General features: G+C 35.5%; 1 protein-coding gene across 1 annotated transcript in view; it reads right to left on the bottom strand.

Annotated features, from left to right (window-relative positions):
* Positions 1-25,998, bottom strand: part of HCN1 (hyperpolarization activated cyclic nucleotide gated potassium channel 1) — a 435,721-nt gene that overhangs the window by 189,271 nt on the left and 220,452 nt on the right. Inside the window, exon 3 of the mRNA XM_006067715.4 lies at positions 10,371-10,532. Within this exon, the coding sequence (XP_006067777.1) occupies positions 10,371-10,532 (162 nt within the window). The remainder of the gene's footprint in view (positions 1-10,370; positions 10,533-25,998) is intronic.

The following is a 25,998-nucleotide window of genomic DNA, read 5'->3' as shown; positions in this document are numbered from 1 at the left end:
TGTTGACTTCATGTTACGCTCTGGAAAATGCTATTGGATTATACAGACTATATGATGGTTTGTTGTTATATATCTTTTTATAAATTACAAAGATGTGGTAGTGAATTCTCAAATTTTCCTATGTGATTTTTCATCATTGTCAAACCTATTCAATTAGGATAAATGGCTACAATCCAGAGATGAATGTGCTCACAACTCTATGCATGGAGTATGAGTCAGCAGGTTGTACAGCTGAGCCAGGTGTTAATTAACTCTCACTTTGTTGGAGCTATGATTCTCAGGCTCCTGGCTGGTAATACTAGAAAAGTATTTAAGTGCTGATTACACTGCACCCACTCTATAGTCTCAAAACATAAAGAAGACCAGCCAATGATTCTAGCACAAATTCTTAATATCTTATTTGATAAAATGCCTATGTTTTTTGGCATACTGTAAGAATATATATAACTGGAATAAACTAAAGATTCACAAGCCAAATTCAATTTTTCATAGGAACCACTCATTTCCAGAATATACTGCATCTTTAAAAATAAGAAAATACTTCTCAGAAATAATGGAGTATATAGCGGGACTATGAAAATGTTCAAATATTCAGAAAATGTTCCCACTGTTGTTTTTTTATATCCTTCACTCATCACATGGCTTTCTTCATGTCATGCAAAACTTTGCTAAATGACGAATTCAGAATAAATGGGGAGTTAAAATGTCTTTCTTTGCCAGATTCTTTTAGCTTTATGAAAGTAGTAAAACAATAAACCTTAAAAACCAAGAGACACAAAACGCAATGAGTTTCTTAAATATTTTTCATATGTATTCCAAGGTCTTCCACTGGGGCAATCGATTTATAGTTGTTTTCTACAAACCTGAATTGACAATTAGTAATGGATGAAGCTCTTTTGGGCCCATGAAGTGAGATAAATAAGATGTTATGGTAAGTTCAGTATTAATTCAAGGGAAAAATTTGATCAGCTCCCATACTGTCATACATCAGTGCCCGTACATCAGCTCTCATTCTGTCTGCTTCTGGCTTCATATAAACCTAATAACAATTCTCTCAGTTAGACTATTCATCTGCAAAACAGGAATTAATGTGTTTTCCTTTTATTCAGAAAAATGAGATGATGTGTTATGTGTACTATTACATTTCATCTGTGAAAGTCTCCAAAGTATTCATACAAATATAATAAGTAGAGATGGAGAACAAAGTAAAATTAATCTTGGAGAAATTATGAACAGTAAGATATTTTCCAAATTTAATAGGTACCACTTGTTAGATAAGTTAATTTCATGAATGGTGCTTCACCTAGCCATTGGTCATTCAAAATTTAAAATCTAGTCTATCTAAGAAAAAAATTTTGGAACTTACAGATTGGATTTGTTATCACTGAAGCATCTTGACTTCCCTGGTGGCTCAGAAGGTAAAGAATTTGCCTACAATGCAGGAAACCCAGGTTCAGTCCCTGGATCAGGAAGATCCCCTGGAGAAGGGAATGGCTACTCACTCTAGTATTGCCTGGAGAACTCCATGGACAGAGGAGCTGGTGGGCTACAGTCCATGGGGTTGCAAAGAGTCGGACATGACTGAGCGACTGTCACATCTTGCTATAGTCATAGCTAATATATAATTTAAGTAATATCCTTTATTATTTTCTATTAGGAGACTATAATTCACGTTAAAAATTTTCTAAAAAGTACATTGCATTTGAAAACAAAACATCACATTATGTTATTTCCATACGTTGGTTCCAATAAAAGAATACACATCTGACAAGGAAGAAGACAGCATGTGAATTGCTTCACTTCTGTGACGAGGCTGTCTTTCCATAAAATAGGGAAGAGTCACCAGGCTGGCTTTCCTAATAGGCAGAATGAGGATGGCAAAGGAGAATCAGAGCACTCAGTAGTCTGCTGACCTACTTTGTTATTATAACTCATTAGAGCTACGAATGTATTTTTTTTATCAGTAAAGCTACATAGTGACTTGTCAACAAATTAGGTACCTTTTGATAGGACTTTAAAAAACTCTGTTAAGGCAACACATCTTCTTTTAGAAAAAAAAATCAGTCACCTAATATAATAATTTATAATTTATAGAATTCAAATCTAAAATACACTGCTAGACCTCAAGAGAGGATAAATATATTTTTAATTGAGATGCTTAGTTTCATTTCTTAGTTATATTATTTCAATCAATCACTGTCTAATTACTTTTATGGCCTTTGCAAAACAAAAAGTGAGTCTATTTTATCTTCATACATTTGCTAGAATATCAAGAGATAATAATATACTCATGCTAAGTTTCAATATTAACTTATATATGGGGGCTTGTATATGAATAATATGTATTCCTTTTTTTCAAATTATTCTCTAAAAATTAATAAACAGCTCTTTCCACTGTGGCCCCTAAGCACATATTTGTATTGACTACTACAATTTTTGAGCTAGAAGTGATTGAAGAGCCTCAATCCCCAAACTTTGTTGAAAGTTCCTGGCTCAAAGGAAATCAATCTTGAATATTCATTGGAGGGACTGATGCTGTTGATGAAGCTGAAGCTTCAATACTTTGGCAACCTGAATTGAAGAGCCAACTCACTGCAAAAGACCCTGATACTGTGAAACACTGAAGTAGAAGGGGAAGGGGACGATAGAGAGTGAGACGGTTGAATGTCATCATCAACTCAATGGACACGAGTTTGAGCAAACTCCAGGAGACAGTGAAGGACAGGGAAGCCTGGCGTGCTGTAGTCCATGGGGTTGCAAAGAGTTGGAACAACTGAAGAACAATGATACTGTCACTCAATGCTTAGGGCCCATCCCTCCCAAAGGGCTCCACCCAATTGGAAGGGAGCTGGAAAATATGCACAGTGTGTGGCTTCTTGGTTCTTGTACTGTGTCCCTAATACATTATTTCAAATGAAAACAAAATTTTTCAGTAATTGCAATTTTTCAATCAAATCTCATATTTTCTCCACATAAATTTTATTAATTAGACTCTTCCAGACACTTTATCTCTTTTTTCCTTCTTATAATCTTAATATTGTTCATGCATCCTAATTTTTCTCTAAAGGTATTATTATTTATATAGATATGAAAGGCACTAAAAGGTTATTGATTTGGATTGTGTGACTTTTGAGTACATTGTATTGCCCACAAATTGGTCAAGTGAGTACTTATCTTTTAAGAAATAATTTGATGTACAAATTATTATATAACACAAACTCCAAGGAATAACATTCAAAATGCACAATAGACTCCTTTATACACACTTTGCAAATGCTGTTGTTAATTTCCTGTTTGGTTATAAACAATTAATATTTATTTAGCAATGTGCACAGGATGGGTATAGGACATGTGGGGTACACAGATACTTAGAAGGCATATTGCTTGCCCTTTAGAACAGCATCTCTCAAAATGAAATAATACACAGACTCCCTCAAATAACAAAACAAAATATTATAAGGAATGATCTTTGAGTTGGTTTAAATCATTTTGATTATGATTATTACTCAAATACAAGTATAAAAACTAGATATAAGTTTCTTGTCCTTAAAGTTCTTGTAAAGTTGAAACAGATGTACATTTATAAATAAAATGTTAAAAAATAAGTTAATAGGCACATTTCAATTTAAATTTATTGTGATGGATAATTTTTATTTTTCTGAAACCAAACAGTTGTATACAAGGTAAATATAGTGCTGATTATTATATATCACAGGGCTTCCCTGGTGGCTTGGTGGAAGAAAATGCATCTGTGATGCAGGAGATGTGAGTTCAATCCCTGGGTGGGGAAGTTTCCCTGGAGAAAATGGCAGCCCACTCCAGTATTCTTGCCAGGGAAATTCCATGGAGAGAGGAGCCTGGTGGCCTATAGTCTATTGGGTCACAAAAGAGTCAGACAGGACTTAGTAATTAAACAGCAACAATTATAGCGCTAGTTTTTCTAGAGTATGTAGTTTAAAGGGCTTCCCTGAGAGCTCAGTTGGTAAAGAATCCGCCTGAAATGCAGGAAACCCTGGTTCTATTCCTGGGTTGGGAAGATCTGCTGGAGAGGGGATAGGCTACCCACTCCAGTATTCTTGGGCTTCCCATGTGGTTCAGCTGGTAAAGAATCTGCCCGCAATGCAGAAGACCTGTGTTTGATCCCTGAGTTGGGAAAATCCCCTGGAGAAGGGAAAGGCTACACAGATAGGACTCAGCAACTAAAAAACAATTATAGTGCTAGTTTTTCTGGAGTATGTAGTTTAACACATAAACTATGTGTGTTGTGATTAGTGACTTAGTTTTCAAACCTAGTTCTCCATTTGTCTATGGTGATGAATTTGTATGTCTAATTTTATGTCATTTAGCCTTCACCCACTATAAATGGATCACTTATTTATTAAACCTATATGCTATAATTATTATATATAGCAACTCATGACACAATTCACTTCAACTACAAAAGTAAATCTAGAGGTTGATTTTGGGCAGGCAATACTAAACTCATAATATGTTTATACTGAAACATTTCAAACTGTTGCCAACATGTGTCCATATATTTATTTACAAGATTTCTAGGAGAAAACCTGTATACTCTCTGAAATTAAATCTTCAGACTTTTAGTTAGAGAAACATTGCTCTAGGAATGTATTTCTTAGTTGCAAATTCTTATTTATTCTGTAAAATCATTCCCTAAATTATGTCATGATTAACATGCAAGTTCAAATATATATACATATTTTTTTTAGTTAGATTCTCAAATAAATATTTTATAATATTTCATATTTTAACCCCCAAACCCATTGCCTCTGATCCCTTTAAAAATCAACTGTTACAATATTAGTATAACTGATATACCTAACACATAGTCACAAAGTAGTCACAGAGTATCATGGGAATGACAAGATTTTCAAAATTAATCTTATCAAACATTAAGACCTGGCAAATTGAAGATCTTCATCCAGACAAAAATCAAACATTTTTGTTTGATTCAAGCAAAAATAATTTCTTGAATGAATTTTAAGAAATGAGACATTTCTTGAAAGAAACAAAAGCAAATATTACAAATGAACAGCAAGATTAATCCCTGTTCAGGTTGGTTTTTGTAAGTCAGTATCTCTTACCTCATCAGTTCAAGTAGTCCAGGATGCTTAGCAGTTGGCTTTTTAAAAAATAGCATTTAAGGAATAATTTTAGTGGAATTTATAAGGACTGGAAAGGAACTGGGTAAAAAAGACTAATGTAACACTAAATTTACTGAACAAATTACCAGTTAGGGATGTCGCATAGTTATGGCAATGCCTCTGAATTTCTCATCACAGCACATATATGGATAAGTAGCTAGAGATGTATAAATAAGGATATAAATTAAAATGCAAACATCATTTGTTGTTGTTGATTCACTAAGTCTTATCCCACTCTTTTGTGACCCCATAGACTGTAACCTCCTTCTGTCCATGGGAATTACCAGGCAAAAACACTGGAGTGGGTTGCCATTTCCTTCTCCAGGAGATATTCCAGACCCAGGGTTCCAACCTGCATCTCCTGTTTGGCAGGCAGATTCTTACCACTGAGCCACTTGGGAAGCCTGCAAACATTATTAAGGAGGATTTAAATATATAGAGAGAAGGGTACAGATATATTAATACATGCTTATGTTTTTAAGGAAGACTTAATACATATATATTATACATATGTAAATAAGAACATAGATATAAATGCAAAAGTGGTTAAAAAGGATTCAAAATAGTATTTAAAAATATAATTCATTTAAGAACATGACATGAAAAAGAAAGAAGATATAAGGAATTCACTCAACATTCTACATAATCATCATGTTAAATTGTTTAGTACCAATGTCAAATGTTAAAGCACAGCTGTTAACCCCATACCCCAAAATGACTAGTACCAGTCATGTCCTGCATCCTCCTAATCTGGCTTCTCAGTTTTGGCCTTCCCAATTTGACTTCTGTTTTTCTACAGCTGTGTCTCTTATCAGTCTTGCCACTTTTTATTGTCATGAGTTCAAATACTGATTTATAAATGACTTTTTACTTTAATTGGTGTGCTGTGACTATAGGTCTCTTTTTCTTGGAACTTCTCTTTCCTATTTTCTATAATCTATATAACATCAGGTATTAAAATGTGGTTTAAAACAGAAACTACAGAGTCAAATAGATATGCAGTCTAACCTTGATTTTATAATCTACTAAAGGTGTGAGAATGATTAATTGATTTAATCGCTAAAGATTTCAGTTTTCTGAACTGCAAAATGGAGAACAGTGTTTACCGCATTCTTACGCTGCAAGAAATAAATAAAATAGCATTTCTCAAAGTGCTAGGGCTTGTATACTATAAGTATGATAATGTAAACATAGGGTGCTTTTTTCTTATAATGGCTTTTCACTTCTTTATAACTTTCTTTGTACGTAAATATACTTTGCTTTGCTGAGATGGATGAAAATTTTTTGAGAACTTTAACATTGTTGTTGTTCAGCCTCTCAGTCATGTCCAACTCTTTGCGACCCCACAGACTGCAGCACAACAGGCTTCCCTGTCCTTAACCATCTCCCAGAGCTTGCTCCAACTCATCTTCATTAAGTCAGTGATGCCATCAAACCATCTCGTCCTTTGTTGTCCCTTCTCCTCCTGCCTTCAATCTTTCTCAGCATCGGGGGCTTTTCTAATGAGTCAGCTCTTTGCATCAGGTGGTCAAAGTATTGGATCTTCAGCTTCAGTATTAGTCCTTTGAATGTATATTCAAGGTTGATTTCCTTTAGATTTGACTGGTTGGATCTCCTTGCAGGACAAGGGACTCTCAAGAGTCTTCTCTAACCCCACAGTTCAAAAGCATCAATTCTTCAGCACTCAGTCTTCTTTATGCTCCAGCTCTCACATCCATACACGACTACTAGAAAAACCATAGCTTTGACTATATGGACCTTTGTCAGCAAAGTAAGGCCTCTGATTTTTAATATGCTGTTTATGTTTCTCATAGCTTTTCTTCCAAGGAGCAAACGGCTTTTCATTTTATGGCTGCAGTCACCATCGGCAGTGATTTTGGAGCCCAAGAAAATAAATATATCAGTGTTTCCATTGTTTTCCCATCTATTTGCCATGAAGTGATGGGACCAGATGCCATGGTCTTAGCTTTTTACATGTTGAATTTTAAGCCAGCTTTTTCACTCTCCTATTTCACCTTCATCGAGAGGCTCTTTAGTTCTCTTTCTGCCATAAGTGTGGTATCAACTGCATATGTGAGATTATTGGTATTTCTTCCAGCAATTTTGATTCCAGCTTGTGCTTCCTCCAGCACAGCATTCGCATAATATATTCTGTATACAAGTTAAATATACAGGGTGACAATATATAGCCTTGACGTGCTCTTTTCCCAATTTGGAACCAGTCTGTTGTTCCATGTCCAGTTCTAACTGTTGCTTCTTGACCTGCATACAGATTTCTTAGGAGGTAGGTCAGGTGGTCTGGTATTTCCATCTCTGTAAGAATTTTCCACCGTTTGTTGTGATCCACAGAGTTAAAGGCTTTGGAGTAGTCAAGGATGCAGAAGTAGGTATTTTTCTGGAATTCTCTTGCTTTTCCGATGATCCAATGGATAATGGCAATTTGATCTGTGGTTCCTCTGCCTTTTCTAAATCCAGCTTGAACATCTGGAAGATCTTGGTTCACATACTGTTGAAGCCTAACTTAGAGAATTTCACACTTTACTTTGCTAGCATGAGTGCAATTGTGCAGTAGTTTGAACATTCTTTGACTTTGCCCTTCTTTGGAACTGGAATAAAAACTGACCTTTCCCAGTCCTGAGGCCACTGTTGCGTTTTCCAAATTTGTTGGCATATTGAGTGTAGCACATTCATAGCATCATCTTTCATATTTCCAAGGTCAAATGACACTGTTGAGATTCCCTATTGACTAAGAATTATCTTTTATGGTTGTTATCTCTTTATATCATTTATATTCACAATATAGAAAAAATTTCTGGTCTTTATAGTTGAACATAAGACAATTATTTTCTATGTTCTACATTAGAGTTAAACATGGAAAATACAATAAATAAATATGAAAGAAAACAGGAGCCAATTTTGTAGCAAAACTGTAGCCAAAAAGAAAAAAAAAATTAGAAGAGGCATATTGCAAATGAAGAAGAGGATTTTTAAAATTTTAATAATTTATTTATTTGGCTGCATCAGGTTGAGTTGCAGCATGTGGGATCTAGTTCCATGACAAGGGATAGAACCCAGGCCTCTGACATTAAAAGCTCAGTGTCTTAGCCAATGAGCCACCAGGGATGTCCCAGGAAAAGTATTTTGTTCAACATCATAATGTAACAAGTTTGACTTTGATAGATTAAATACACACACAGACCCAAATGAGTACATCCAGTGGTATTTAAAGAAAAACGAGTAAGACATTACAATTTTTCTTCATTAAATGTGCTTACCACTACACATATTAAGTAGTGTATTTCCTAACATTATAATTATACAATTATATTCTATTTATGGATACCTAAAAATAATCCCTTTACTCTTTTAATAATGACAATTTCTATTTTTGGAAGATAGCTAGAGAGAATTTAAAATAAAAATTATTTGCAAACTTAAATATTAGTTGGCGTCAATGATGAATCATATCTTGGCAGCAGTGTTATTTAGTGCTTTTTATAACTATTCATTCAGTCAGTAGTGAGTTTATATGAGCTTTTGTTTTTTTCCTCACCCCCTACTCTCTTTGTATTGTCTTTATGTTTTGCTTCTTCAGTGACAAGAAAAGTGACATCAATAATCAATGAGGAAACATAGATTTAAAAAGTGAGTTGATCAAACTCCTTGACTTATTTTTTAGATATCAGAAGTTACATCTAGAACATTTCTCAAGTTTTTGATGATAAGTAATTAGGTTATAACAAATTACTGTTTTTGGCACTGTTCAAGGCACAGGAAATAAAGTAGAGAAGAAAATCCAGACAAATTCGTTGACCTAATGGCATTAGCATTTACGTTCCAGTGGGGGGAAACAGACAAATAATAAGTGACAAATGTATGTGTGTTTCTGCTGGCCCATGTGTGTGTGTGTGTCTGCTGTTAAACCCTTTAAAGATAAAATATAAACCAATTGAGTAATATATTAGGGTGGTGAGGGAAGGCTTCTGTAAGGCAGAGATGTTTAAGCAGATATAAATGAAATGAAGGACAGATCCAGGTGGACACTAAGTCTCAAAGAAAAGAGTGAAAAGAATAAAGAATGGAGCAAGGAAGGGAGGGAAGAAAGTAGGGAGGAAAACACATAAGGAATAACACATAGAATAAGGAAAAAGATAGAAGAAAAGACATTCTTCTTAACACATGCTATAAACCCCTCTAGCCCTCAAACACAAAGCCTGAGCTTCAGTTATTAGGAGATAAAAATGTATATTAAGATGTCCGTGTCATTTGCACAATAATAAACAATGGTTAATAGAACAGTCTGGGAAAGAGGAGGGTATTTGACTTATGTCAAAGTTAAAATTTTGTGAAAGTCTCATAAAATTTGCCTCTTATAAAATGTGAAACATAAGAGAAGGCAATTCTAATGCACAGTTAACTAATACTTTATTAAATGTAATATAATATAAAAGGAAAATATGAGATCTTAAGGAGAAAACACAAAGGAGAATCTTTGTGAATATATATGCTAAAAATATTCATCATTGTTTCAGTTCTTTGTGAGTGCAGAATTATGCATTTGTATCAAAATGTATGCTCTTTAAATTAAAATAAAGTTAAGTACACTTAACTTTGGAAATCAAACTTCTATTTCACAGATTTTATTTTATATTTACATCTTTCTATGGTAACGTTTAAAGGGATATCTTTTCAGATACTTTCACTAGATGGAAGTACACTCTGAAATAGCATTGCATGTCATACATATCTCATTTGCATTCATACTCATGTAACACGTCTTCATGTTTAACCACACCTAAAATTGCATGTCTTGAGCACAGTAAACGTTAAAATCATGTTGAAAGGGAGAAGTTATTCTAAGTAATAGGCATTTTTAAAAGAACATCGGACTATGATTTAGGTGTGTGTGTGTGTGTGTGTGTGTTTGGATGTGTACCTTTGAAATAAAATGTCTCAATATACACAGAGTAAGATCTAAAAATAGATGCTATAACATATACACCACCACTCCACCCCTGCCGTGCAGAACATTTCCTGTAAATAAAATTTAGTTGTAGAAACAGGAACATAACATCTGATTTTATATCCACAGGAGCAAAATTTTATCTTACCAGTTAAGGAGGATAATTAGATCATTCTAACATAAATATTTAGAACTTTTTTGGCAAAATGTAGAAAACACAGTATAAAGTCATATGAATTACTTACAACCATCTCATTTAGAGACACCCAGCAATCTGGTGGGAAGTCCTGCAACAGTGGTACCAGGAACTGCAGACAGCCATCCCAGTGGCACAGGAGCAGCATCATGCCAATGAGGTTAAAAATTCTCACCACAGCGCTGGCAAGATCATATGTCATGTGGAAAATCTGTTGACCAAAATCAAATCAATTCTTATAATCAATTTTTTAAAAGTTAAGAATACTACCAATTTCAGTAGACTATCCATGCTAGATTTATATACTAACTCTATTCTATAGTGCTCACAGAATTAATTTCATAAACTGTCTCCCTTTTTGACCTTTAACATTGTGTGTTCTAAAGTGATCTCACATTTTGGAGCTATCTCAAAACCTAACATGGGAAGAAACACAGAAATTTGGCTATTTTGACACCAGTTAATAAAAGAGGCTAATTAAAAATAGTCAAATCCATGTAGCTCCATCCTGATTTATTTACCTGATTAAAAAAACCACCATAATGTATGCAGTATTACTTTTGATGTATACAGGACTGTGTGTAGTTGGCTGGGCCCAATTTGATTGTCTTTTGGGCTCCAAAATCACCGCAGATGATTGCAGCCATGAAATTAAAAGATGCTTACTCCCTGGAAGGAAGGTTATGACTAACCTAGACAGCATATTAAAAAGCAGAGATATTACTTTGACAACAAACGTCCATCTAGTCAAGGCTATGGTTTTTCCAGTGGTCATGTATGGATGTGAAAGTTGGACTGTGAAGAAAGCTGAGTGCCGAAGAATTGATGCTTTTGAACTGTGGTGATGGAGAAGACTCTTGAGCATCCCTTGGACTGCAAGGAGGTCCAACCAGACCATCCTAAAGGAGATCAGTCCTAGGTGTTTATTGGAAGGACTGATGCTGAAGCTGAAACTCCAATACTTTGGCTACCTCATGTGAAGAGTTAACTCATTGGAAAAGACCCTGATGCTGGGAGGGATTGGGGGCAGGAGGAGAAGGGGACGACAGAGGATGAGATGGCTGGATGGCATCACTGACTCGATGGACGTGAGTCTGAGTGAACTCCGGGAGTTGGTGATGGACAGGGAGGCTTGGCGTGCTGTGATTCATGGAGTTGCAATGAGTCGAACATGGCTGAGAGACTGAACTGAACTGAACTGAGCTCTTATAATTAATACACCTCAGCAGGTATAAACTTCACATGTGAACAGTTGCTGAGATATTTATTTATTTAATATTTATTTTTTATTGAGATAACACTGGTTAGTAACATATGTTTCATCTATATGACATTATATGTCTACTTCTGTATAGATTACAACATGTCTATCCCCAAAATTTGGTTTCCATCCATCACCATAAAGTTTATCACCTTTACCCATTTTGCCTGCTGCTACTGCTAAGTCGCTTCAGTCGTATTCGACTCTGTGCGACCCCATAGACGGCAGCCCACCAGTCTCCCCGTCCCTGGGATTCTCCAGGCAAGAACACTGGAGTGGGCTGCCATTTCCTTCTCCAATGCATGAAAGTGAAAAGTGAAAGTGAAGTCGCTCAGTCGTGTCCGACTCTTAGCGACCCCATGGACTGCAGCCTACCAGGCCCCTCCGTCCATGGGATTTTCCAGGCAAGAGTACTGGAGTGGGTTGCCATTGCCTTCTCCACCCATTTTGCCTATCCCCTGCTATGTCCTTTCTGGTTACCCTTATTCTTCTCTGTATCTATGTGTCTGCTTTGTTTGTTCATTTGTTTTGTTATTTTTTGTTTATTTATTTATTTTTATGTTCCACATAAGAATGAAATAATATGATATTAATCTTGCTTCATCTGACTTATTTCACTTGACATAATATCCTGAAGGTCCATCCATGTTGTTGCAAATGGTAAGAATTCAACTTTTTGATAGTTGAGCAGTATCCCACTGTATTTGTATACCACATCTGTTTTATCCATTCATCCATGGATGGCCACTTAGGCTGTTTCCACATCTTGGTTATTATAAATAATATTGCTTGAATATAGGATGCATATATCTTTTAAGATTAGTGGTTTTCATATTCTTTGGATAAATACCCAGAAGTGGGATAGCTGAATCATGGTAGATTATTAATGGCCCTGTTAAAACCTTGCTCACAGAAGATTTGGAATGAGAAGACTGCTTCCTTATGGAGCACATATATCTGCAGACAGTCACGCTAACCAGAGAAGGAAGCACCTGGTCTACTTTAAACAAAGCCACAACTTCTTATTGTCTAAGAGTCTTCCCTGGTGACTCAGGTGGTAATGAATCTGCCTGCAATGCGAGAGACCTGGGTTCGATCCTTGGTTTGGGAATACCTTGGAGAAGGGCATGGCAACCCACTCCAGTGTTCTTTCCTGGAGAATCCCCATGGACAGAGGAGTCTGGCGGGTTACAGTCCATGGGGTCACAAAGAGTCAGACACAACTGAGTGACTAAGCACAGCACAGCTTGTAGGGTAAGTCTCAGTGCAAACTTTACTCAACTTCTTGAACAAGTGGCTAATATCAATGATTAATATTTTTAGTTTTTTTTCCATCTATGAGGTAGACGTTCTAAAGTGATAAATTCCTATCTAAATCTATTCTTAGTGCCACTGCATGAAAGCCAGAAAACATAAAAACCACACTATAGATGCTACTCAGTGAATTGTTAAATGAATGAATGAGAATTTTGCAGAGTTAATAATAACAGCAAAAGTAACCTTCTGTGACTTTGAGAGTGTAAAGTTTTTGTTTTTGTCTTTTAAGATAGGAATTAAAAAAAAATCATTATTTGCTACCATCCAAGTAATCTGAATTTGAAACTGATTTGATTTCCAGAGTTGTGGGTAACAGAAAGACAGACTATTTTGACCCACTAGCAATATGTTTTAAGTGGTACTTATGAGTCAGCAGAATAAAAAATAATCAAAATACATTTTAAAGGTAGTGCTTTAATTTTATTTTCACCAAACTAAACTACAAAATAAGTCAGTGGAAGACTACTGTGCTTTACATTTGCCCAGATCAGAACATTATGTTGTTCATATGACTTCAAGGTGAGGAATGAACTGGTTACAAATACTCACTGAATTCTTTTTTATAATATTATCATTCTAGAATTCTGTCCAGTTGGAGTCTAATAACTCTAGAGAGAATAGCTGGAAGAATATTTGATTAAGATAAGTTGATTCAGAATACCAAATCCTGCCCTAATATTTGCATAATTGTCCACCAGAAGTATAATTTTTTGTAATATTTTCCCCAGGAGCAATGCATAATCCACTCTGCTCTTAAAAAGGTCAAATCGTAGACTGTGCTATATGCATATATCCATAAATTAGCAGAGTAATTCCACAGAGCTTCCACATTCATACTTGATAAGTTGAATTCAGGGTCCTCTCAATCTAATAATCATCTATGAAATCAAATACTTAAGGTATTTGATTTACTTTACTATGGTTTACTTAACCAAAAAACCATCAAGAGTAATTCAAGACTTCTCATGGGATATATTGATCTCTTCTTTTTGGTTTTACAGATGGGAATCATTTAGAGGTTAGGTTGCTTCTGTGATCTCAGTTATCAATTGAAGGTTTCAAATATGCTTTCAGAATTCTTATTCTGAAATGTTACAATTAACATTAAGAAAATCAAATGGGCCAGAAGAGGCTCTCTTGACACAGAACATTCTTATTTTTAAGGTATTAAAATAAGGTCAGGTTCTTTGGTTTATCTTTATATATTTGTACTTGCATAACCTGTCACATCTTTTAAGATGGGAGAATCTCTATGTCATGTTGACACAGAATATAAGAACACAAATAATTAGCTACTCAGTTCATTTCACACCTAACATATATCCAGAATTCAATATGTGGTAGTCCTAATCAATAGTAAAATAAGAATTTTAAGAGTCCTTTTGCACCTTTTGTAATTCTTAACTTGAAAGTTATCCAGATTAGCCTACCATGCTTTAGGCAAAGTGCAGAAGGTTTCATCTGGTATATGAGAGAAGAGTATGCTTCACAGAGGTCTTTTTGAACACTGACAATGACTATAGTCATTGGAGTAATTTTATCAGTTCCTACTCTAACCAGGATCTTATTTGAATGGCCAGCCCATAACCTTCAGAAAAGTCAACCAATTGGCCTCTCATCTTTATCGGTCTGTGTCCATAGTCAAAATGCAGTTACCTCCTCCTCAGTTTCCCATACCTATTATCAGATCCTCATGCTCTTGAGTGTTTTTTTGTTTTGTTTTGTTTTGGGGGAGGGGGTGGTGCTTTCTTCTTTCCACTGTTACTTCCAAACTCCTACACTATCCATGAATTCTCTCATACCCTCAGCCTCATTATAGAATTCTTCCTCTCCTTCTCTACTTTTCCTGAGATGTATGACTGCACCTCATCATCTCCTTAAAGACTCAGCTTCTCTGGTAACTTTCTCAAATAGAGTTGATTCAGTTCTTTCATACTCCATAAGCCTTAGATTTTGATGACGATGCCCTCTTTTTCTCAGGTCTCCTTTGCCACTTTCAGGTAGTTATTTTTCTAGGCATAGCAAAAAAAAAAAAAAAAATTCCTTCTCTTCAGTGCCCGCTGTATTTGGCTATTCCACCTGTACCTTCTCCTCATTTCTAGCATCTTAACAACCTCTCAACCTCTACTCTCCACACATCTCCATTTATTAAAGGCTGTGTTTTTCCACTGTCTTTTTTCTGCAAAATGTCAATTTCTGAAAAATCAAAACAGCCACTTTCTATACCTAAGCCAGTGAAAATTACTGGATAGGAAACTGTAGATTCTGTTTAATATTTTTTAGAGGATTGTAACCCTATCTGAAGACTTCAGCTATGGTTATGTACTTCTTTATTCTTAGTACCTATGTTTTTCCCTCTTACCACCAAAATATCCTATATTTTCCCCTCATTTCTCAGGTTTCCAAAGACCATGACCATGCTGCTGAATTTCAGCTTAAATGTTACCTTTCCAAAGGAGACACATTCTTATGCTTCAGGTCCCTCACTTCTGATCCCTCATGCTTTCCAACAGACATATATCAACAGCTTTTCTTACTGACTTTTTCCTAGTATCAAAAGATGTGTCTTTTGATATTAATCTGATCTTCTTTTCTTCTTCAGGAGCCTAAATAATTAGTTCAGAGCTCTTAATCTATGAGTGGACATTTTTGTTAAACACTGAAAAAAATGAATGAATGTAAAAATTAAAATTTAAAAGAAAAGACATCTGTAATAACAGCCAACTGCAAATCCTCTTGGATGTCTCAGGAATATTAAATTACTATAATTACTAGATTATGCTTTCTTCAGAATTGCTAACTTATACATTGATTATACTCCACATATTTAGAAATAATAAAATTTCTCATCTCCTCAAAAATGTTTTAAATTGAAAATGAATCTTCACTTCCCAGGTACTTTCCTACTTTTTTTTTTTTTTTCCCTTTATAGCCTTCTTGGTTCATCTTCTCAAAAAAGTCTCTTCACTGAAACTTTGAGACAGAAAGAGATCTGGCCTGCTCTAGTGGGTAAACTGGTTTTCTTTCCATAGTTACACATGCAAATTACCACCTGGTGCAAAATCTGATTTCCTGAAGGACATATTTGTCATAGCTACACTGTGCTTCTTCCCTCTCTCTCCTCCCCACATATTAGGGGAACGTAGAGATATTTAAAGCTAACTCCATTTCCCTTCACGTGAATTGAAACTTTAAAAAAGTATGTGCATCTATTTGAGCATTCTTTTTGAAGTTGTACAGATATCCTATCATTGCAGCTATAGAGAAGTTATCTCTTACCACATGACTGCACAGTGAACTTAATAGTACTTATATAGTCAGAACAACTACATACTTACAGAAGTATAGTTATGGAATAGACTGTATTAGTCATCAGTCATTGTCACTAAAAATACACAGCTGACTCTGCACGTCTTATTTTGAGCATATCCATGTATTCCTTTAACAAACATATATATATTAATTTATATATATATATATGTTTCTCATTATATATAATGAAAAAGAAATAAATTTTAGCCATTGCTGTTGTAAAAAAATTGTCATATTTCCTAACTATGTTTTATCTTGACTAAGATAAACTTGACTATCACTATCGAAGTCTAGCTTGACTAGATTGTAGGAATTTGTTTCATTTCTTTGATATTGTAAAATATATCAGCCATTTCCTATCGTACATATTTTTACACAGGATTTTAATTCCTTATACCCCAAAATTTAGAAAAAGTATTTCTTCATGCATAAATTGTTCTTTGTTAGCATTGCTAGCCTGAGAAAAAGCAGAGATTATGAATTCTGAAGAAAACATGGGAAAAGTAATATAATAATATGAATTCTTTGAAGATTTTTGGTAGGAAACAATGATAAGAAACAGTTACAGTGTAAACTATGAAAGGACAAACCTTGAAAATGGAAGCACAGTGTCTAGTGGTACAGAGTTTTGCTCAGCAAAATTTTTTTTTTTCTCCCACAGAGGTTACTCCTCTAACAATGAATTTGCATAATTGGGTCAGTGTTAATGAGTACCCAACTGAGATGAAGCATTTCTTCTAAGATCACTCATTTTCCTTGGAATTTAAACTCAATATAATCTCACAAATGGAAATAGGTCAGAAACAAAAATGCTTATGATAGGTTACATTTTGTTAATTGAATATACCCAAATCTTCACATTTTAAAACTCCTTAGGAAAAAATGGTACCTCTTTTTAACTTATATGAGGACTGCATAGTGTAACAGAACATCTAATTATTGGACAGGGCCCTAGAGAAATGAAAGAGCAAGCATAATCCCCATTTGCATAATGTACTTTAATAAGAAGTAGCTTACACATTGGGAAAATAAAATTACGAATGAATATTGAAAATGACCCTATTAAGAAGAGAGTTGAATGGATTAGTACTACAGAAAAAAATGAAATTAATTAAAATTAAGCAATTTAAGATCATTATTCCTCTTTTACAAATTTCAAATGACTGTAAATGTAGACAATATATACAAATTGTGCAACTACTAAAATACAGAAATGAAGAAAATAAAAACAAACACGTATTGTATGATGGATCTTTAAACCTTATTTTAATGACGGTTGTGTGCAGACTATCTTCTGCTTAATACACCCTTATTTCATTAAGTCAGGAATTATTTTCATGAAGTTAGCACTAAGATATTGATTTAATGAAACGTTTAATATTCTTCAGAACTTTTTCCCATAAAATTAAAGATTTATAGTTATTTTTAATAAAAATTTTAATAATTTATTTTTATTGTCTAGTATACAGGTATAACAAAAATCAAGAACATTATTAAGTGGCTATGTGTCTTTTTATGTGTAGAGAATGAAGGTGAAAAAAGTCAGACTAATTGGAATATTCTATCAATTCTGCATAGCTCCTGTGAATTAATTTAAATGATATTTCCCTAACATTGTGTTTTGGGGAGAGGTTTAGGGAATATTTCATTTAAAAACTAACATAATGCTAGTAACAGTCCCATATATATTTTTATAATTTCTTGTCAATCTTTTGTTTGCTCTCTCTCTTTTTCGTCTGTCTTATCAAATTCATAATATCTTACATGCTTCAATAAGTACAAATGTAGTTATCTCTGCATTTTGAGCACAGATAGTTAGAAGTATTCTAGTTTTTATTACCATGTAGCTCATTTCCTCAGCATACAAAATCCATCGCATGAATTTATGCTTTTTGAAGGGTAAAAATATACCATATAAAGAAATAGAGAAATGTACCTAATACTAGTAAGAACAAATGCTTTATTTTGAAGGCTTCAAATCAGTAATTTGTGTGTTAAAATTCATCTAAATAATGAACACACTTAAAACAGAGAGAAGACCACTTCAGTGTACAATCTCTGGTAACTGAACAATAAAAGCAAATGAAGCAAGGGATGTTTCAACTCATTTTATATACTCTGTAAGCTGTTTTCCCATAGGTAGTTATTCTATAAATATTACACAGTCAATAAACAGCTACTGAATTGCTTAAAAATTACGAAGTAAGAATGTGACATATTTTTCCATTCTACTCATTTATCATCCAGAAAGAATTTTTGTACTAATCCCCAGTTAAATAAATTCTATTAAATTGTCCACCTGACATGTATAAAATGCATAATATATTTCAGTGGTCTCTTGCTAACATATTTTAAGTATACTCCCAAATAATATTATATATTGTTATAGCTTCCATCTTCTATACATTCTGTGAGAAAGAATCTACTTCAATATTTTTGGCCTCACAATCATGAAATTTGTTAAATTCACAAGTGATGATGAATGGCATCTCAAACTACTTTTTTGGCTTAAAATATTGAAAATTGCAGTGTTCAAAGTGTGATAAAAAATCTTTAAAATTTGTCATGTACATATGCATGGAATGTTAAATTGCTTGGTATATAATATATGCTTTTCAAATCTTTAAGCAATTATTAAATAATAAAGTTAATATGAAATCAAATTACATTTACTAGCCAAAAGGACTAGTAAAAGACCTTTACTTTTGCCAAGTAAAGGACTTAAAGAACTTGTCTATTGGGCAAATGCATAACTTCCTAAGACTGAAGTTCTGCATTAATCAGTTTCTAAAAATTTGCCTTGCTGCTGCTGCTGCTGCTGCTACTAAGTCGCTTCAGTCGTGTCCGACTCTGTGTGACCCCATAGACGGCAGCCCACCAGGCTCCCCTGTCCCTGGGATTCTCCAGGCAAGAACACTGGAGTGGGCTGCCATTTCCTTCTCCAATGCATGAAAGTGAAAAGTGAAAGTGAAGTCGCTCAGTTGTGTCCGACTCTTAGCGACCCCATGGACTGCAGCCTACCAGGCCCCTCTGTCCATGGGATTTTCCAGGCAAGATTTGCCTTGACTTTTCCGCTAAAAAAATGGGGTAAAATAGTTCTGAAATACATAGTATATGCAAAATTCCACAAACTTTTACTTTACAAATTAAAAAGTACAATTTTTAAAAAAGTGAAACACACAAGAAAGTCAACATCACACACACACACACACACACACACACACACACACACACATCACATCAAAGAGAAGCCAGAGGTAAAATACTATTTTATATACGTACTTTGTTGATTAAACAAATAAAATAAAGTATAATAAAAATAAAATTAAAAAATAAAAATAAAAATTTAAAAAAAAAAACTAATGGTAACAAATATATGGTAAAATAAGACAAGGTAGAAGCCATCATATTTAGATAAATTGCATAATGTGCTTCTCAATATCTGCAGCCTCTATTCATCAATCATAGTCTAGAGAGTTCATGTGCAACCAGCATATACCCCCATTTGCCAGAAGTCAACAAGGGAAGCAAGATAAAGGGAAGCTAGCTTCTGGAAAAAAAAAAAAAAAAACTGTTAAGATGAAAATAATGCTTCTTCATAATTTTTTAATAGTGGCCATCAGTTACATCATGCATTGGTATGTCATCTAGCTAATTAGATGAGCCAGCTAAGTTCAAATTACTAATTTATTTGAGTGGATTTGTGTCAGTGATGATCTGGAAAAGAAAGTGGTGCTGGTTCACTGTCTTGGCAAATGCCTTGGAAAGAAATCACTAAATACATGATTTGTGGCATGAAGCCAATAAAATAGAACTATGAATCTTAGTGAATAAACCACACCTTGTGCCATTTGATGAAACCTAATAAGTGAGAAGGGGCTTTCCTTGTGGCTCTTCTTCCCAGTGGTAAAGAATCCTCCTGCCAATGCAGGAGCTGCAGGAGATGTGGATTTGACTCCTGGGTCAGGAATATCCTCTGGAAAAGGAAAGAGCAACCCACTCCACATTTCTTGCTTGAGAAACTCCATGGAGAAGCCTGGCAGGCTAGAGTCCATGGGGTTGCAAAATGTTGTGCACAACTGAGCAACTAAGCACAAACACAATAAATAAGAAAGATATATTATTATTGCAACTTCCTAAAAAGAAACTAAAACGCTATTATTATTTTTGGGTCATGCTACGTGGCTTGTGGGATCTTAGTTCCCTGACCAGGAATTGAATTTAGTCACCCCTGCAGTGGAAGTGCTGAGTCCTAACCACTGGACCACCAGGCAATTCTCAGAAACTAAACTAAAAACAAACAAGAGTTGGCAAAGTTGTTAGCAACTATAAGAAACATTTGAGTAAGATTTGATCTATTGGAAAATAGCATGACTTCATATTAACTAGTTGGACACCTTTCAGAACTAAATATGCATTATAATGCTTCATCAATTCACAGGATATTACATCATGATATTTGGTAGACCACATGAAGTGTTGAAAATATTTAAGTATCAGATTTATTGTAAGAATCACATAAATTGATATATGTGGCATGCTCAGTCACTTCAGTTGTGTCTGACTCTTTGCAATACTACAGATTGTAGCCCACCAGATTCCCCTGTCCATGAACTATTCCAGGCAAGAATACTGGAGTGGGTTGCCATGCCCTCCTCCAGGGGGTCTTCCCAGATCAGGGATCAATCCCATGTCTCTCCTGTTTCCTGCACTGCTGGCCAATTCCTTACCACTGAGCCACTAGGAAAGCCCAATATATGTGGAAATAACCTTAAAACCAATAAGCTATTTTTGTATAAATTTGATTTTTCTTATCACCCCAAAACCACCTATCAAATAATGGCCCTATGCAGAAAACAATGCTAAGCTCAGAATTCTCTGGTGCTCATCAATCACCTCCACCACACACTCACACACACCTGTTTTGTTCCCCCCACCCCCCAGACTCCTTCCACTTGTTTTAAGAAGGACTCATTTTTCTCTATACCTGCTGAAGTGATATCATAATTATTGTTTCCTTTAATGCATCTTCCAGTATTCATACTTAATCTCAGTTTATACCTTTATTTGGAGAAGGAAGTGGCAACCCACTCCAGCATTCTTGCCTGGAAAAATTCCATGGACTGAGGAGCCTGGTGGGCAACAGTCCATGGGGTTACAAAAAGTCAGCCATGACTGAGCAACTGAGCACATACTTTTATTTGGGGGCGGGGAGTGTGGTAAGGGCAGTAAGCACATGGGTAGGTCTATCTTTCTCTCTTACTCTGTTGAGAATAGCTTGTCTGGGTATAGAATTCTAGATTGAAAAGCACTTCCTTCACTTTATTTGAAGACTTGACTCCATTTCTCCTAGAATAGTGAAACTGTATCTTTCTCCAATTATAGGTTTAATCTCTTGAGTGAAAAGATGATAAATTTTTTATCGGAATAAATGAAAACTTTCCCAATTCTTTACATGTGTGTGTGTAGGGGGGGGGTGCACATTGTGAGAGATGGGTTAGACCTTAAGTGAAGCATCCTTCTTGTGATAGCCCTATTGCTCAATTACATTCTGCATTATGCTTTCTAACTCCAACTATAAATGTCTCAAAGCTTTCACAGTACAGACTGGCTCTCATGTCCTTTGCAGACTCTTTTGCAGCACATTCCAGAATGCAATTTTCTCTCTTTGTGCTATCTCTCGTTCTGCCCCCTTTGGTTTTCAATCTTTTAAAAATTTTGAGTATTTTCTCTTCTCAATAAGAGTCTTCAGCTCTTGTTCCCTTCTGTGTTATACATGCATTTCTTTTTTTCATTTTGATTCTTCGGTTGTGTTGGAGTTTAAGACAGACAAAAGGCCCAGCTATGTGTCTTATCTATCTTCTGGAATCAGAATTCTTTATTTTATAATGTGCCTTTCTGTGAACCTCTAATATCAAATAACTTGTTTTAGTCACTAAGTTGTATCTGACTCTTTTTTGACCCCTTGATCTGAAGCCAATGGGCTCCTCTATCCATGTGATTTCCCAGGCAAGAATACTGGAGTGGGTTGTCATTTCCTACTCCAGATAAAAGAACTTACACAAACCAAATCATAATTGCATATTCTTTCTGGATTGACTGATTTGTTCTAATGATCTGTCAATCTAATCAAATGCCAAAAAAATACTGACTAGTTTATCTTTGTAGCATATTTTTCAGCCTAAGTTGCCATCTATCAATGAGTATCCTTGTAAATAATTCATATTTCACACACTTATATTTAAAAATATACTTAGAATCACTTTGTCAAGTCCCTCTTCCACTCACAAAATCATGTTAGGCTTTGTTGTAATTGATTGAATTTGTGTTTCTCATTGTTTTTTCTTTTTTTTTTTTTCTTTTTTTTTATTTTATTATTTTTTTAAATTTTATTTTATTTTTAAACTTTACATAACTGTATTAGATTTGCCAAATATCAAAATGAATCCGCCACAGGTATACATGTGTTCCCCATCCTGAACCCTCCTCCCTCCTCCCTCCCCATTCCATCCCTCTGGGTCGTCCCAGTGCACCAGCCCCAAGCATCCAGTATCGTGCATCGAACCTGGACTGGCAACTCATTTCATACATGATATTTTACATGTTTCAATGCCATTCTCCCCAATCTTCCCACCCTCTCCCTCATTGTTTTTTCAATATTACTTACCTCATATCTCCAACTCTAGCCTCATCGTCTTTGAAAATATAGTCTACTTGGTATCTAGACTTATCATTTTATTGTTCGAACTTGATCATAGAAGTTCCCTGCTTGAACTTTTGCAAGAAATCCAGAGAAGCTTTATGATGTTCAAACTCTAAAGGTTCCTTATGATCTGCCCTCTGTCTACCATTTCACTGTCATCTCTCATCCTTCCTCTGAAAGTATTCCATGCTTTGGGAAGACAAAAATGTTATAGTAGTACTGGCACTAGTGGTAAAGAACCTACCTATCAAGGCAGTAGATGTAAGGGACACAGGTTCTATCCCTGTGTCAGGAAGATCCCCTAGAGGAGGACACGGCAACCCACTCCAGTATTCTTGCTTGGAGAATCCCTTGGACAGAAGAGCCTGGAGGGTACAGTCCATATGGTCACAAGTAGTTGGACACGACTGAAGTGACTTAGTATGCATGCACCCTTTCCACAACATGATTGCATCCCTTGACTTATATAATATTCTTTCCTGGTTTGGTTTCTTTCATTCTATCCCTTTTCTAACTGATGAACTTATTCATACTTCAAAACTTGGCTCAAACATCACTTGCTCAGGAAAGACTTGTTTAATCTCCCTAGGGAAAGAATTAAGAGTTTCCTCCCACAGGATCTAGTCCACATCTCTTCAAGTTATTTAATACTTGACTATAATTATGTGTTTATATATTTGTGTCCTCACTAGATTGTGAGCCCCTAGAGGTCAAGGACTGTATTCACAAAGCAAAACCTTAATACATGTTTACAAAGTAGAATGAAGTGCATAAGAGAGGAAAAAAGGTAGGAAAAGAAGAATGGATGGTAGGGAGGAAGGAAAAGTGGAAAGGATGGAAGGAAGGAGGGACAGAGGGAAGGAAAAAGGAAGGGGTTGACAGTTTAGAAATAAGTGGCTCGTTTTACTATATGGGAACTTTAGGATTATTGTATATTTTTCCAATTTTTATGTGTGTGTTTATGACACAATGGAATTTTTATTTGAAGAGAATCATCATCATGTGCTTGTAATGAAATAAATTGATAATCAAATTCACGTAATTCCAGAATATCTGTCAATCTTTGTCACATCCTGGTTACACAATCAATGTTGATAGAGACATTTTCATCACTGTAGCTTGTCCTTCACTCAAGCTTTAATTACAAAAATTTACTTCTCTAACAGCATTTTTCTATCTAGTTTTTTCCCCTCACTGTATTACTCTCACTGAACTTTCTTTCAATTGCTTGAGATAAGCAGTCTTGGAAAAGTTCTATTTTCTTTCATTCTCTGCCTGCTCATCATCACTTCCATCATTATCCAGTCTGACACAAAAATCTATTATTTCAACCAGTATCTCTCAAAATAGTTAATTGTCTTCTCCTCCACTCTGTTCTCATGGTGATACACTGTTTCAAAATTAACTGACTGCCCACAAGATCACTCTTGTATATGAACTTCTATATATGATAGAAGTCCCCAAATGTACGGCTAGCTCATGGTTTTAACATCAACAAGGTTGTCAAAGCTGTTTAGTGAGATTGGCATGTTCTTTGGAAGGAATGATGCTAAAGCTGAAACTCCAGTACTTTGGCCACCTCATGCGAAGAGTTGACTCATTGGAAAAGACTCTGATGCTGGGAAGGATTGGGGTCAGGACGAAAAGGGGACAACAGAGGATGAGATGGCTGGATGGCATCACTGACTTGATGGACATGAGTTTGAGTGAACTCCAGGAGTTGGTGATGGACAGGGAGGCCTGGCGTGCTGAGATTCATGGGGTCGCAAAGAGTCGGACACCACTGAGCGACTGAACTGACTGACTGACTGAGGTTGGTCATAGCTTTTCTTCCAAGGAGTAAGCATCTTTTAATTTCATAGCTGCTGTCACTGTCTGTAGTGATTTTGGAGCCCCCCAAAATAGTCTCTCATTGTTTCCCCATGTATCTGCCACGAACTGATGGAACCAGATGCTATGGTCTTAGTTTTCTGAATGATGAGTTTTAAGCCAACTTTTTCACTCTCCTCTTTCATTTCATCAAGAGTCTCTTTAGTTCTTCGCTTTCTGCCATAATAATGGTGTTATCTGCATATATGAGGTTATTGATATTTCTCCTGGCAATCTTGACTCCAGCTTGAGCTTCATCCAGTCCAGCATTTCTCATGATGTACTCTGCATAGAAGTTAAATAAGCAGGGTGACAATATACAGCCTTGACATACTCCTTTCTGATTTGGAACCAGTCTGTTGTTCCATGTCCAGTTCTAACTGTTGCTTCTTGACCTGCATACAGATTTCTCAGGAGGCAGGTCAGGTGGTATGGTATTCTTATCTGTTGAAGAATTTTCCATAGTTTGTTGTGATCCACACAGTCAAAGAATTTGGCTTAGTCCATAAAGCAGAAGTAGATGTTTTTCTGGAATGCTCTTTTTTGATGATCCAATGGATTTTGGCAATTTGATCTCTGGTTCCTCTGCTTTTTCTAAATCCAGCTTGAACATGTGGAAGTTCACAATTCACATACTGTTAAAGCCTGGCTTGGAGAATTTTGAGCATTACTTGGCTAGCTTGTTAGATGAGTGCAATTGTGCAGTAGTTTGAACATTATTCAGCATTGCCTTTCTTTGGATTGGAATGAAAATTGACCTTTTCCAGTCCTGTAGCCACTGCTGAGTTTTCCAAATTTGCTGGCATATTGAGTGCAGCACTTTCACAGCATCATCTTTTAGGATTTGGAATAGCTCAACTGGAATTCCCTCACCTCCACTAGCTTTGTTCATAGTGATGCTTCCTAAGACCCACTTGACTTCACATTCCAGGATGTCTGGCTCTAGGTGAGTGATCACACCATCATCGTTATTTGAGTCATGAAGACTTTTTTTGTATAGTTCTTGTGTGTTTCTTGCCACCTCTTCTTAATATATTCTGTTTCTGTTAGGCCCATACCATTTCTGTCCTTTATTGTGCCCATCTTTGCATGAAATGTTCCCTTGGTATCTCTAATTTTCTTAATGTGATCTCTAGTCTTTCCCATTCTATTGTTGTCCTCTATTTCTTTGCACTGGGCACTAAGGAAGGCTTTCTTATCTTTCCTTGTTATTCT

Source organism: Bubalus bubalis, chromosome 19, assembly GCF_019923935.1.
Source record: "Bubalus bubalis isolate 160015118507 breed Murrah chromosome 19, NDDB_SH_1, whole genome shotgun sequence".
Taxonomy (NCBI): domain Eukaryota; kingdom Metazoa; phylum Chordata; class Mammalia; order Artiodactyla; family Bovidae; genus Bubalus; species Bubalus bubalis.
Note: the sequence above shows the minus strand (reverse complement) of the source record. Positions and strands in the feature narration are given on the sequence as shown.